This window comes from Moschus berezovskii, chromosome 6, assembly GCF_049115385.1.
Source record: "Moschus berezovskii isolate FMDL1 chromosome 6, NW_MosBer_1.0, whole genome shotgun sequence".
NCBI lineage: Eukaryota > Metazoa > Chordata > Mammalia > Artiodactyla > Moschidae > Moschus > Moschus berezovskii.
Window position 1 is genome coordinate 87,559,144 of NC_142465.1, and position 12,792 is coordinate 87,571,935.

Sequence of the window (12,792 nt, forward strand, 5' to 3'; positions counted from 1 at the left end):
CTTCTCCTTTTGCCTTCAGTCTTTCTCAGCGTCAGGGTCTTTTCTAGTGAGTAAATTCTTTGCATCAGGTGTCCAGTTGGAGCTTTAGCTTCAGCATCCATCCTTCCAATGAACATTCAGGGTTGATTTCCTTTAGGAAAATTGACTGGTTTGATCTCCTTGCTGTCCAAGGGACTCTCAAGAGTCTTCTCCAACACCACAGTTTGAAGCCATCAGTTCTTTGGCGCTCAGCCATTTTTATTATCCAACTCTAACATCCATACATTACTACTGAAAAAAATCATAGCTTTGACTATACACACCTTTGTTGGCAAAGTAATGTCTGTGCTTGTTAATACGCTGTCTAGGTTTGTCATAGCTTTTCTTCCAAAGAGCAAGTATCTTTTAATTTCATGGCTGCAGTCACCATCTGCAGTGATTTTTGGAACCCAAGAAAATAAAGTCTCACTGTTTCCATTGTTTCCCCGTCAATTTGCCATGAAGTGATGACGTTATCTTAATTTTAAATATGATCAGCCTTTTTAAATATGGTTATAACTGATCTGAAAAAGTATTACCATTTTGAGGGAAAAACATAACAAGTGACAGAAGTATTGAGAGTGTCAGCATTTTATCTAGGTTGGATGTGTCTCTATTTTATAAGTTTCAGATGAAGAGTGAAGGTAGAACTTGTGTTTTGAGTGCCATCAAAGATGGAGATTTTCTCCAAATTGTGCATTTTATTTCTGGTAAGAACACCTCATGATCACTATAGGAATTTTATAAACAATGAAACGTGTAAAGAAAAGAAAAATTGCGGGAACTCTCTGGTGGTCTAGTGGTTAGAACTCTGCACTTTCAATGGGGAAGGCCCATGTTCAGCCCCTGTTGTGGAACTAAGATCACATGGTCAAAAAAAAAGAAAAGAAAAATCACTTAGCATCAGTTCAGTTCAGTCGCTCAGTTGTGTCCGACTCTTTGCGACCCCATGAATCACAGCACGCCAGGCCTCCCTGTCCATCACCAACTCCCAGAGTTCACTCAAACTCATGTCCATCGAGTCGGTGATGCCATCCAGCCATCTCATTCTCTGTCGTCCCTGTCTCCTCTCACCCCCAATTCTTCCTAACATCAGACTCTTTTCCAGTGAGTCAACTCGACGCATGAGGTGGCCAAAGTATTGGAGTTTAAGCTTCAGCATCAGTCCTTCCAATGAACACCCAGGATTGATCTCCTTTAGAATGGACTGGTTGCATCTCCTTGCAGTCCAAGGGACTCTCAAGAGTCTTCTCCAGCACCACAGTTCAAAAGCATCAATTCTTCGGCGATCAGCTTTCTTCACAGTCCAACTCTCACATCCATACATGACCACGGGAAAATCCATAGCCTTGACTAGACGGACCTTGGTTGGCAAAGTAATGTCTCTGTTTTTTAATATGCTATCTAGGTTGGTCATAACTTTCCTTCCAAGGAGTAAGCGTCTTTTAATTTCATGGCTGCAATCAGCATCCACAGTGATTTTGGAGCCCAAAAATATAAAGTCTGACACTGCTTCCACTGTTTCCCCATCTATTTCTCATGAAGTGATGGGACCAGATGCCATGATCTTTGCAAACATTCCCAGAAATACCTACTTTTAGTACCTCTAGTTATTTTGTTAAGTTACCAGTTGTTTAGTAATATGTTTTTATTTCTATGGTTGTGTCTTTCCCTACTGTCTTTTAAATCACTGGAGGTTTTTGGTTCTCCAAGTATTTCTGAGTTGTGATAGATTAAGGAAAGGTTAAGAAAACCAAGATTTCACTAGCTGATAGCATCAATCTCTTTTAGGGCTTATAAAGGTTATAAATGGTTTTTCCAGTAGTCACGTACGGATGTGAGAGTTGGACTGTAAAGAAAGCTGAGTGCCGAAGAATTGATGCTTTTGAACTGTGGCGTTGGAGAAGACTCTTGAGAGTCCCTTGGACTGCAGGAAGGTCAAACCAGTCAATCCTAAAGGAAATCAGTCCTGAATATACATTGGAAGGACAGATGCTGAAGTTGAAACTCCAATACTTTGGCCACCTGATGCGAAGAGCTGACTCATTTGAAAAAACCCTGATGCTGGGAAAGATTGAAGGCAGGAGGAGAAGGAGACAACAGAGGTCAGGATAGTTGGACGGCATCACCAACTCGATGGACATGAGTTTGTGCAAGTTCTGGGAATTGGTGATGGATAGGGAAGCCTGGAATGCTGCAGTCCATGGGGTCACAAAGAGTTGGACATGACTGAGTGACTGAACTGACTGAAAGGTTCTACAGAGTATTCTGATTCAAGGACCATGTAATGGGAGACAGACATAAAGATTATCAAAAGAGTTTCCAAGACAGGCTTAGGGGCAAATTTAAGTGTTAAATGATAATAAGCTTTATAAATTTGCTTACATCAGTTTTGGTCACAATACCCAAGAGGCAGAGTGACTACTTCAGCGGAAGTACTTAAATAAATATTTGTCAAATAGAGAAAATGAGGTGGGGAGGCTCTGAAAACACAAAAACTGAAAATGTAACTTGAAAATGCAGGCTGGTGAATGAACTGAGTGCTGTGGACAGTTCAAGGATGGAAATCTAATTAATTCCTAGGAGAACAAACTGATCCTGCTCTTAGTTTTGCAGACTAGAATTTATGGATAGTTTTAAGACTTGGAAGATGGCGGATAGATGATACCAAAATTAAAGTGCAAAACATGAAAGGTTTTTAGGGCCATTTACTGAGATCCACTTAATTTTATACATAATTTTGGCTTCCTAGTAAAGTAATCTGGAGAAGGCAATGGCAACCCGCTCCAGTGTTTTTGCCTGGGAAATCCCACGGACAGTGGGCTACCATCCATGGGGTCGCAAAGAGTTGGATACGACTTAGAGACTGAGCACAATAGAGTAGTCATGGTGATGGGAAGGCCTGGGGTATATTAAAGTGCTTTCCTTACTCCCTTTAAACAAACAAAACAGGAAACTCGCCACTTTTTCCAGACTTCCGTTGATTCTATTAGTCACTTCTTAATATTTTTACCTCTCTTTGGGCTGGAGTTTTGTTCCACATAAAAGATGAAATGTTTTTCTTGTTACATAAAGAAGAAATACACCACCTTCATTAAAATTTTCTCTGGATTTTTAGAAATTAAATTATAACCACAAATAACCTCTTTGTCATCAGTTAAAAAATTAAGTTACAAAGGTACTATAGAGAGGGACTTTTATTCTGGGCTTCCCAGGTGGCTCAGTGTCTGCCAAGCAGGAGACATGGGTTCGAATCCCAGGTCGGGAAGATCCTCTGAGGAAGGAAGTGGCAACCCACTCCCGTATTTTTGCCTAGGAAATCCCATGGACAGAGGAATCAGATGGGCTACAGTCCAGGGGTTTGCAAAGAGTTGGACTCAACTTAGGGACTGAACAACAACAACAAAAAAAACCTTTATTCTCTTCCACTATTTATATGTTCTGTTTGGCTTTCTTGGTTAGCCATTCTTAATAGTCTTTCTTGTTTATAATCATCCAGATGGAGTACTTGTGTTAACAACGAAAACAGCAGGAAGTGTTGAAAAAGTTAGTTTTCTTTGGAAATGGTACATAAGAATGAGTTAGGAAGTTATTTAGTGTCTGGAGTGTTTCTTTCAGCTCCAACTGTCTCAAATTTCTTTCTAAAAAAAAAAAATGATCATTGCACTCTAAGTAAGACTCTGGTGAATATAATCTTTACCTCATTGACTCCTTTTTATCTATATTAAATTGAAATCTTTTTGTTTATTTTTAGAATCCGACACCCAAGCCTGCTTATGTAATGCTTGCGAACTCTGCTGTTTATGCAGAGATACACTGACTCTAGGGCAAAGGGTGAGATGGGAACCCAGAACCACACAGAAGTCAAAGCAGCCCCAGACACGCTGAAATCATAATCACAGAAAACTAGTTGATCTGATCACATGGACCACAGCCGAATGTGGTCCACTGGAGAAGGGAATGGCAAACCACTTCAGTATACTTGCCTTGAGAACCCCATGAACAGTATCAAAAGGCAAAATGATAGGATACTGGATGAGGAATTCCCCAGGTCGGTAGGTGCCCAGTATGCTACTGGAGACCAGTGAGGAAATAACTCCAGAAAGAATGAAGGGATGGAGCCAAAGCAAAACCAATACCCAGTTGTGGATGTGACTGGTGATAGAAGTAAGGTCCGATGCTGTAAAGAGCAATATTGCATAGGAACCTGGAATGTTAGGTCCATGAATCAAGGCAAATTGGAAGCAGTCACACAGGAGATGACAAGAGTGAACGTACACATTCTGGGAATCAGCGAACTAAAATGGACTGGAATGGGTGAATTTAACTCAGATGACCATTATATCTACTACTGTGGGCAGGAATCCCTTAGAAGAAATGGAGCAGCCATCATGGTCAACAAAAGAATCCGAAATGCAGTACTTGGATGCAATCTTAAAAACAACAGAATGATTTCTGTTCGTTTCCAAGGCAAACCATTCAATATTACAGTAATCCAAGTCTATGCCCCAACCAGTAACGCTGAAGAAGCCGAAGTTGAACGGTGCTATGAAGACCTACAAGACCTTTTAGAACTAACACCCAAAAAAGATGTCCTTTTCATTATAGGGGACTGGAATGCAAAAGTAGGAAGTCAAGAAACACCTGGAGTAACAGGCAAATTTGGCCTTGGAGCACGGAATGAAGCAGGGCAAAGGCTAATAGAGTTTTGCCAAGAGGACGCACTGGTCATAGCAAACACCCTCTTGCAACAACACAAGAGAAGACTCTACACATGGACATCACCAGATGGTCAACACCGAAATCAGATTGATTATATTCTTTGCAGCCAAAGATGGAGAAGCTCTATACAGATAGCAAAAACAAGACCAGGAGCTGACTGTGGCTCAGATCATGAACTCCTTATTGCCAAATTCAGACTTAAATTGAAGAAAGTAGGGAAAACCACTAGACCATTCAGATATGACCTAAATCAAATCCCTTATGATTATACAGTGGAAGTAAGAAATAGATTTAAGGGACTAGACCTGATAGAGTGCCTGATGAACTCTGGACGGAGGTTAGTGACATTGTACAGGAGACAGGGACCAAGACCATCCCCATGGAAAAGAAATGCAAAAAAGCAAAATGGCTGTCTGAGGAGGCCTTACAAATAGCTGTGAAAAGAAGAGAAGCGAAAAGCAAAGGAGAAAAGGAAAGATATAAGCATCTGAATGCAGAGTTCCAAAGAATAGCAAGGAGAGATAAGAAAGCCTTCCTCAGCAATCAATGCAAAGAAATAGAGGAAAACAACAGAATAGGAAAAACAAGAGATCTCTTCAGGAAAATTAGAAATATCAAGGGAACATTTCATGCAAAGATAGGCTCGATATAGGACAGAAATGGTATGGACCTAACAGAAGCAGAAGATATTAAGAAGAGGTGGCAAGAAGACACAGAAGAACTGTACAAAAAAGATCTTTGTGACCAAGATAATCACGATGGTGTGATCACTCACCTGGAGCCAGACATCTTGGAATGTGAAGTCAAGTGGGCCTTAGAAAGCATCACTACGAACAAAGCTAGTGGAGGTGATGGAATTCCAATTGAGCTATTTCAAATCCTGAAAGATGATGCTGTGAAAGTGCTGCACTCAATATGCCAGCAAATTTGGAAAACTCAGCAGTGGCCACAGGACTGGAAAAGGTCAGTCTTCATTCCAATCCCAAAGAAAGGCAATGCCAAAGAATGCTCAAACTACTGCACAATTGCACTCATCTCACACGCTAGTAAAGTCATGCTCAAAATTCTCCAAGCCAGGCTTCAGCAGTATGTGAACCGTGAACTCCCAGATGTTCAAGCAGGTTTGAGAAAAGGCAGAGGCACCAGAGATCAAATTGCCAACATCTGCTGGATCATGGAGAAAGCAAGAGAGTTCCAAAAAAACATATATTTCTGCTTCATTGACTATGCCAAAGCCTTTGACTGTGTGGATCACAATAAACTGTGATTCTGAAAGAGTTGGGAATACCAGACTACCTGACCTGCCTCTTGAGAAACCTGTATGCAGGTCAGGAAGCTACAGTTAGAACTGGACATGAAACAACAGACTGGTTCCAAATAGGAAAAGGAGTACGTCAAGGCTGTATATTGTCACCCTGCTTGTTTAACTTGTATGCAGAGTACATCACGAGGAATGCTGGGCTGGAAGAAGCACAAGCTGGAATCAAGATTGCTGGAAGAAATATCAATAACCTCAGATATGCAGATGATACCACCCTTATGGCAGAAAGTGAAAAGGAATTCAAAGGCCTCTTGATGAAAGTGAAAGAGGAGAGTGAAAAGGTTGGCTTGAAGCTCAACATTCAGAAAACAAAGATCATGGCATCTGGTCCCATCACTTCATGGGAAATAGATGGGGAAACAGTGGAAGCAGTGTCAGACTTTATTTTTTTGGGCTCCAAAATCACTGCAGATGCTGATTGCAGCCATGAAATTAAAAGACGCTTACTCCTTGGAAGGAAAGTATGACCAACCTAGATAGCATATTAAAAAGCAGAGACATTACTTTGCCAACCAAGGCCCATCTAGTCAAGGCTATGGTTTTTCCAGTGGTCCAGTATGGATGTGAGAGTTGGACTGTGAAGAAAGCTGATCGCTGAAGAATTGATGCTTTTGAACTGTGGTGCTGGAGAAGACTCTTGAGAGTCCCTTGGACTGCAAGGAGATCCAACCAGTCCATTCTAGAGGAGATCAATCCTGGGTGTTCATTGGAAGGACTGATGCTAAAACTGAAACTCCAGTACTCTGGCCACCTCACGTGTCGAGTTGACTCACTGGAAAAGACTCTGATGCTGGGAGGGATTGGGGGCGGGAGGAGATGGGGACGACAGAGAATGAGACGGCTGGATGGCACCACCGACTCATTGGACATGAGTTTGAGTGAATTCCAGGAGTTGGTGATGGACAGGGAGGCCTGGCATGCTGTGATTCATGGGGTCGTGAAGAGTCGGACACAAATGAGCGACTGAACTGAAGTGAGAATTAGGTTAGAAAAGGAAAGAAGTGGTGAGCAACTACAAGAAAGACACATAGAGTGAATGAAATACAGCCAGACACTGGAGGCAGGTTGGCAGGTGGGAAAGCCTAGGTGAAGTGTTGGAAAACTTGTTACAACCTACCTTTTATGTGGACTCTGAAGTTGATCCTTCTACAAACAAAAAACTCCGTGAAGACCTGTTTTTCATGAAGTACCTGTTGTGGACACTCAATACACATTTTTGCTCATGTTGGTAACACTTTCTTTTACAAGCTGGATAATATAGTCCTATTAGACAGATGAAGAAATTGAGGTTTAAGGGAATTAAGTAACTTTTCTGAGATCACTTAGCTAGTAAAGGGTGGGATAAAACTGAAGCCAGATGTGTCTCTCTAACTGGACTGATTTCAGAATATATTCTTTAGTACCAGTGCATTTACAATCGGTGGCAACTCATAAGGGTTGTTAATCCTTAAATTCAGGGATTCTGTTCTGAATAGAGTTGTTATTGCTGCTACCAAAAGAGGGATTTTCCTGGGCTCTAGAAGCCGAGCACCTTGAACGTCCTGGTGTTTACATCTTTGGAAATACCTTTCTTCCCCTTCAGTTCTCAGTTCCACCCTTTCCAGATGAGTCACCTTGAGCGGGGTTGGGGGGAGGTTTATGAAGGGGTGGGGGATGCTGCTTCTGCCTTTTGAGCTTCATTATCCTCATTAGTGAATAGGGCTCAACAGTTTTTTCTGAGGATTAAATTAACCTTGCATGTGTGTTTAAGTATGCAATTCCTAGAAATTGGTTACAGAGAGGTATGAATGTTACAATGAAACATTTCTCCCCTTGTAGGTCTTCTGGAATTTTCTGTGGGGAAATTTAGATACCTGGAGCTCAAGAAGCCCTTTCCAGAGGAAGCTATTTTGCGTCATATTTCCAGCAATGTCACTTTTGTTATTTTCCAAATACACTCACAGTATCAGAATACAACAATTTCTTTTTCTGAGGTAAGTACAAAGAGTTACTTCCATAAAAGCCATTTCCACAATTTAGTGTCTTGTATTTAGTGTGAACATTAGAAATTAATGCCTCTTTATGTGTTAAATTTTCAAAAGATTAAGATTGAGTCCTGTCAAGTTAGTAATTTAAGCTGGCTAGGAGGCCTTTCTTGAGTGGTGACCTCTGACCTAAAAGAGGGGTGATGCTTCTGAGTTTGAGGAGAGGGCAGCTTGTATCAAATGTCTCCTACCTGAAGTTAATTTTTCTTCATACTTCCCACCTTTTCTTTTTCTTACCCTACTGGGTCCTCAGTGATTTTTACCTGAGAATACATTTTTAATGGATTTCTATGGTCGTTTGGGCATTTAGCCTTGAAGTTTACTAAGACACCTAATGGGATCAGCTTTATTCTTTAGAGTTTCATTGAAGCAAAAGAATCCTAACTCTTAGTTTAACCAGAGCAGTGCTGTGCTCCAAGCAGCATTTGGGACCCTCTTACAGAGGTCCTTATTAAGCCCTTGAACCTCAACTTCATCTCTGAGAAGTTTTCAAATATCCTGAATCAGGTGAAGCCATTAAGGCTTTGCCATTTGTGTTACCTTTTACAGATCTACTTATTTTTAGTCCATATGATCCCCAAGACTAATACATGAATTTCACTCTGTATTAAGTTGTGCTACATTTTTATTTGTTCTCAGCCTACCTTTGGCTTCCCTTGTAGTTCAGCTGGTAAAGAATCCACCTGCAATGCAGGAGACCCTGGTTTGATTCCTGGGTTGGGAAGATCCCCTGAAGGAGGGTATGACAATGCACTCCAGTATTCTTGTCTGGAGAATCCCCATGGACAGAGGATCCTGGCAGGCTACAGTCCATGGGGTCGCAAAGGGTTGGACATGACTGAGAAACTCAGCACAGAGTGTTCTGGGGAGGAAGGAACAAGATGGCAGAGGGATAAGACGGCGAGACCACTCTCTCCCCCACAAATTCATCAAAAGAACATTTGAACGCGGAGTAAAGTCCACAAAACAACTTCTGAATACTGGCAGAGGACAGTATTCAGGCTCCCAGAAAAGCAGCCCATTGTCTTCTAAAGGAGAGAGAAGAAATACAGCTCCACCCACCAGAACTCTGACACATGCTTCCCTAACCAGGGAACCCGGACAAGTCACCCGTCCAACCCCACACACAGCGAAGAAACTACATAATAAAGAGAACTCCACAAACTGCAAGAAGAGGGAAAGGCCACCCCAAGCAAAGCAATATAAGCAAGATGAAGAGGCACAGAAATACCCAGCAAGTAAAGGAACAAGATAATTGCCCACCAACACAAACAAAAGAAGAAGATATAGGGAATTTACCTGATAAAGAATTTCAAATTTTGATGGTGAAAATGATTCAAAATCTTGAAAGCAAAGTGGAGTTACAGATAAATAACCTGGAGAAAAGGATTGAGAAGATGGAAGAAAGATTTAATAAGGACTTAGAAGAAATAAAAAAGAGTCAATATACAATGAATAATGCAATAGATGAGATCAGAAACACTCTGGAGGGAACAAACAGTAGAATAACAGAGGCAGAAGACAGGATAAGCGAACTAGAAGATAGAATTGTAGAAATAAATGAAACAGAGAGGAAAAAAGAAAAACGAATTAAAAGAAATGAGGACAATATTAGAGACCTCTGGGACAATGTTAAACGCTCCAACATTCGAATCATAGGAGTCCCAGAAGAAGAAGACAAAAAGAAAGACCATGAGAGAATACTTGAGGAGATAATAGTTGAAAACTTCCATAAAATAGGGAAATAAATAATCACCCAAGTCCAAGAAACCCAGAGAGTCCCCAACAGGATAAACCCAAGGCGAAATACTCCAAGACACATATTAATCAAATTAACAAAGATCAAACACAAAGAACAAATATTAAAAGCAGCAAGGGAAAAGCAGCAAATAACACATAAGGGGATTCCCATAAGGATAACAGCTGATCTTTCAACAGAAACTCTTCAGGCCAGAAGGGAGTGGCAAGACATACTTAAAGTGATGAAAGAAAATACCCTACAGCCCAGATTACTATACCCAGCAAGGATCTCATTCAAATATGAAGGAGAAATCAAAAGCTTTACAGACAAGCAAAAGCTGAGGGAATTCAGCATCACCAAACCAGCTCTCCAACAAATGCTAAAGGATCTTCTATAGACAGGAAACACAGAAAGAGTGTATAAACTTGAACCCAAAGTAATAAAGAAAATGGCTATGGGATCGTACTTATCAATAATTACCTTAAACGTAAATGGGTTGAAATTTTCAAAAAGGCTAGGAAACAATTCTCATAGCCATCAATAGTTCAGTGTTGAGTTCATGAATAGTTTTTAAAGTTTGGGACAAACTGTAGTATTTGCTATTTGAAGTACTATTTGTAATTGGCATATTATGATGTAACATTGGTCTTCATTTCCAACTTAAAACGCCTAAAAATGCCTAACAGGTTTTTAGATTTGTGAATTTTAGTTGAAATGTATTTTACGATGTTAATAAACCTGCAGAAATATTGAAATATTTCAGAGAACTTATTCACTGTACATTTATTTTATTTATAAAAGTTATGAACTGTAGAAAGTTTTGCTTGTTGGGTCAAATGCTTGTTGCTTCAAATGCTTGTTGCATTTGAAGTGCTAGTTACAAGAAAATCAAATACCTTCAATGTATAAATGCTATTAAGTTTTTAAAGGACTCTGGAGTATAAGTAAGTTTGTTTAAAGAAATTTAGTCTGTTCAACTTGAATCAGCTCTGTCAAACATTAATTAAAAGCCTCATTAAAAAAAAATAAAAGATTAAAAAAAAAAAAGAAACAAACAAAAAAAAGAAACTCAGCACAGCACAAGCCTACCTTCTAATATTCTGAAATTTGCTAAACGAAGCTGTCTTCGTCCAGTCTCTCTATATTTTATGGACATTGGTCGTAGTATCTTTCACCCTAAGTGTTTTGTAATTTTTGTTCCTACCTTCCTGCCCCTACCACAAAGGTTTTGAAGATGTGTGTGTGGTGGTTTGATAGACTAGATATGGAAGCTTTCCTGCTGGCTCTGTGGTAAAGACTCCTCCTGCCAATGCAAGAGACATGGGTTCAATCTCTGATTCAGGAAGATCCCACATGCCACGCAGCACAACTAAGCCCACGTGCCACAACTGTTGAGCCTGTGTTCTAGAGCCCAGGAGCCACAACTAGTGAGCCCATGTGCTGCAACTACTGAAGCCTGAGCACCCTGAGCTGGTGCTCTGCCACAATAGAAGCCACCATCATGAGAAGCCTATGCACTGCAACTAGAGAGTAGCCCCTGCTCGCCACAATTAGAGAAAAGCCCATGCAGCAATTAAGACCCAGCACAGCCCAAAATTAATAGACTAGAAGTGGAAGGGTTTGATCGAGGAAAAGAGGAAAGAATGAATTATACTAATTGAAGATATAATAGTGTATATGACCCATACATTGATTTTGCAGGAATTCTTTGCAGCCAGAGCAGAAATCAAAGCATGTTGAATTTCATAACTTTCTTAGAAGGAAAAAAACATTCTCATTCTTCAGAGGGAAGTCAAGTTTTTTATGGCACTAAATTCAAAGGGAAACTTTCTATTCAGGCACTTACCTAGGAGACACAGTAAAATGGCACATAGATGAGTTCCTTCTTAATAACATCACAGCAAAGACAACATTTGAAGGAAGAGACGGGATGGAGAAAAAAATGCAGTTATATTTACTGCATGCCCAGTGTGTGCTACGCCAGTGATCCTTGAGCTCCTGGGGCCAAAGACTTGGTGAATGCTGAAATCGTGGACTCTACCTGGCAGAATGTATGACTACATCTGTATAATTTCATGGGGGTCTCTGGAAATGCATTGAGCCTCCTAGTTAGGACCCTTTGCATTTGATTTTCCATGTAGTTAATTTAATTCTTATAATAGTTCATCCAAGTAGTCCTAATGTTTATTTACTTTTGAGGAAATGGAGGTTAGGTGAAGGGGTACCTGCATGACTGATGTGACAAAAGTGGCCTGGATGAGCAGCATCTTGGGTCTCAGTTTTCATGCAGAAAGGATCTTAGCTTTCCTTGAAAGTGAAAGTGAAGTCACTCAGTCATGTCCAGCTCTTTTCGACCCCTTGGACTTGTAGCCCACCAGGCTCCTCCGTCCTTGGGATTTTCCAGGCAAGAATACTGGAGTGGGTTGCCATTTCCTTCTCCAGGAGATCTTCCCAACCCAGGGATTAAACCCAGGTCTCCCACATTGTAAGCAGACGCTTTACCATCTGAGCCACCAGGGAAGTCATAGTTATCCTTAATGATAACCATGTTCCTTTCTTGGGCTGCCTTTAGTTCGCTCTATATTTATATTGCTGAGAAGATGATAACCAGAACTGTGCATAATTCTGGAAGGGAGTGGTCTGCATGAAGAGAGCTGATTCTCTTGTAACTTCCTGATGACTTGTGACATCTTGGAGTTTTGGGGTCGTCTTGGCAGTGAGTTCTTCGAAACTTTTGACCCTTAAGTTCCTTAGTCATTCTCTCTTAAGCTTGTCCAATTGAAACCCACGTGGCACTTTTTTCTTCCCATTTCCTTCTTGTTCAGTTGCTCAGTCGTGTCTGACTCTGCGACCCCATGGACTGCCGCCCACCAGGCCTCTCTGTCCTTCACCATCTCCTGGAGCTTGCTCAAACTCATGTCCATTGAGTCGGTGACGCCATCCAACCATCTCATCCTCTGTTGCCC

The 12,792-nt window shown here is 40.9% G+C and overlaps 1 protein-coding gene across 3 annotated transcripts in view; it reads left to right on the forward strand.

Annotated features, from left to right (window-relative positions):
• The window catches only part of TM7SF3 (transmembrane 7 superfamily member 3), a 47,819-nt gene that overhangs the window by 7,052 nt on the left and 27,975 nt on the right, over window positions 1-12,792 (forward strand). For 2 of the 3 annotated variants that reach the window (XM_055395100.2, XM_088837262.1), the window contains exon 2: window positions 7,880-8,034. The exons of the other annotated variant lie outside the window; for it this stretch is intronic. In XM_055395100.2, the coding sequence (XP_055251075.1) occupies window positions 7,880-8,034 (155 nt within the window). The remainder of the gene's footprint in view (window positions 1-7,879; window positions 8,035-12,792) is intronic. 3 annotated transcript variants of the gene reach the window in all.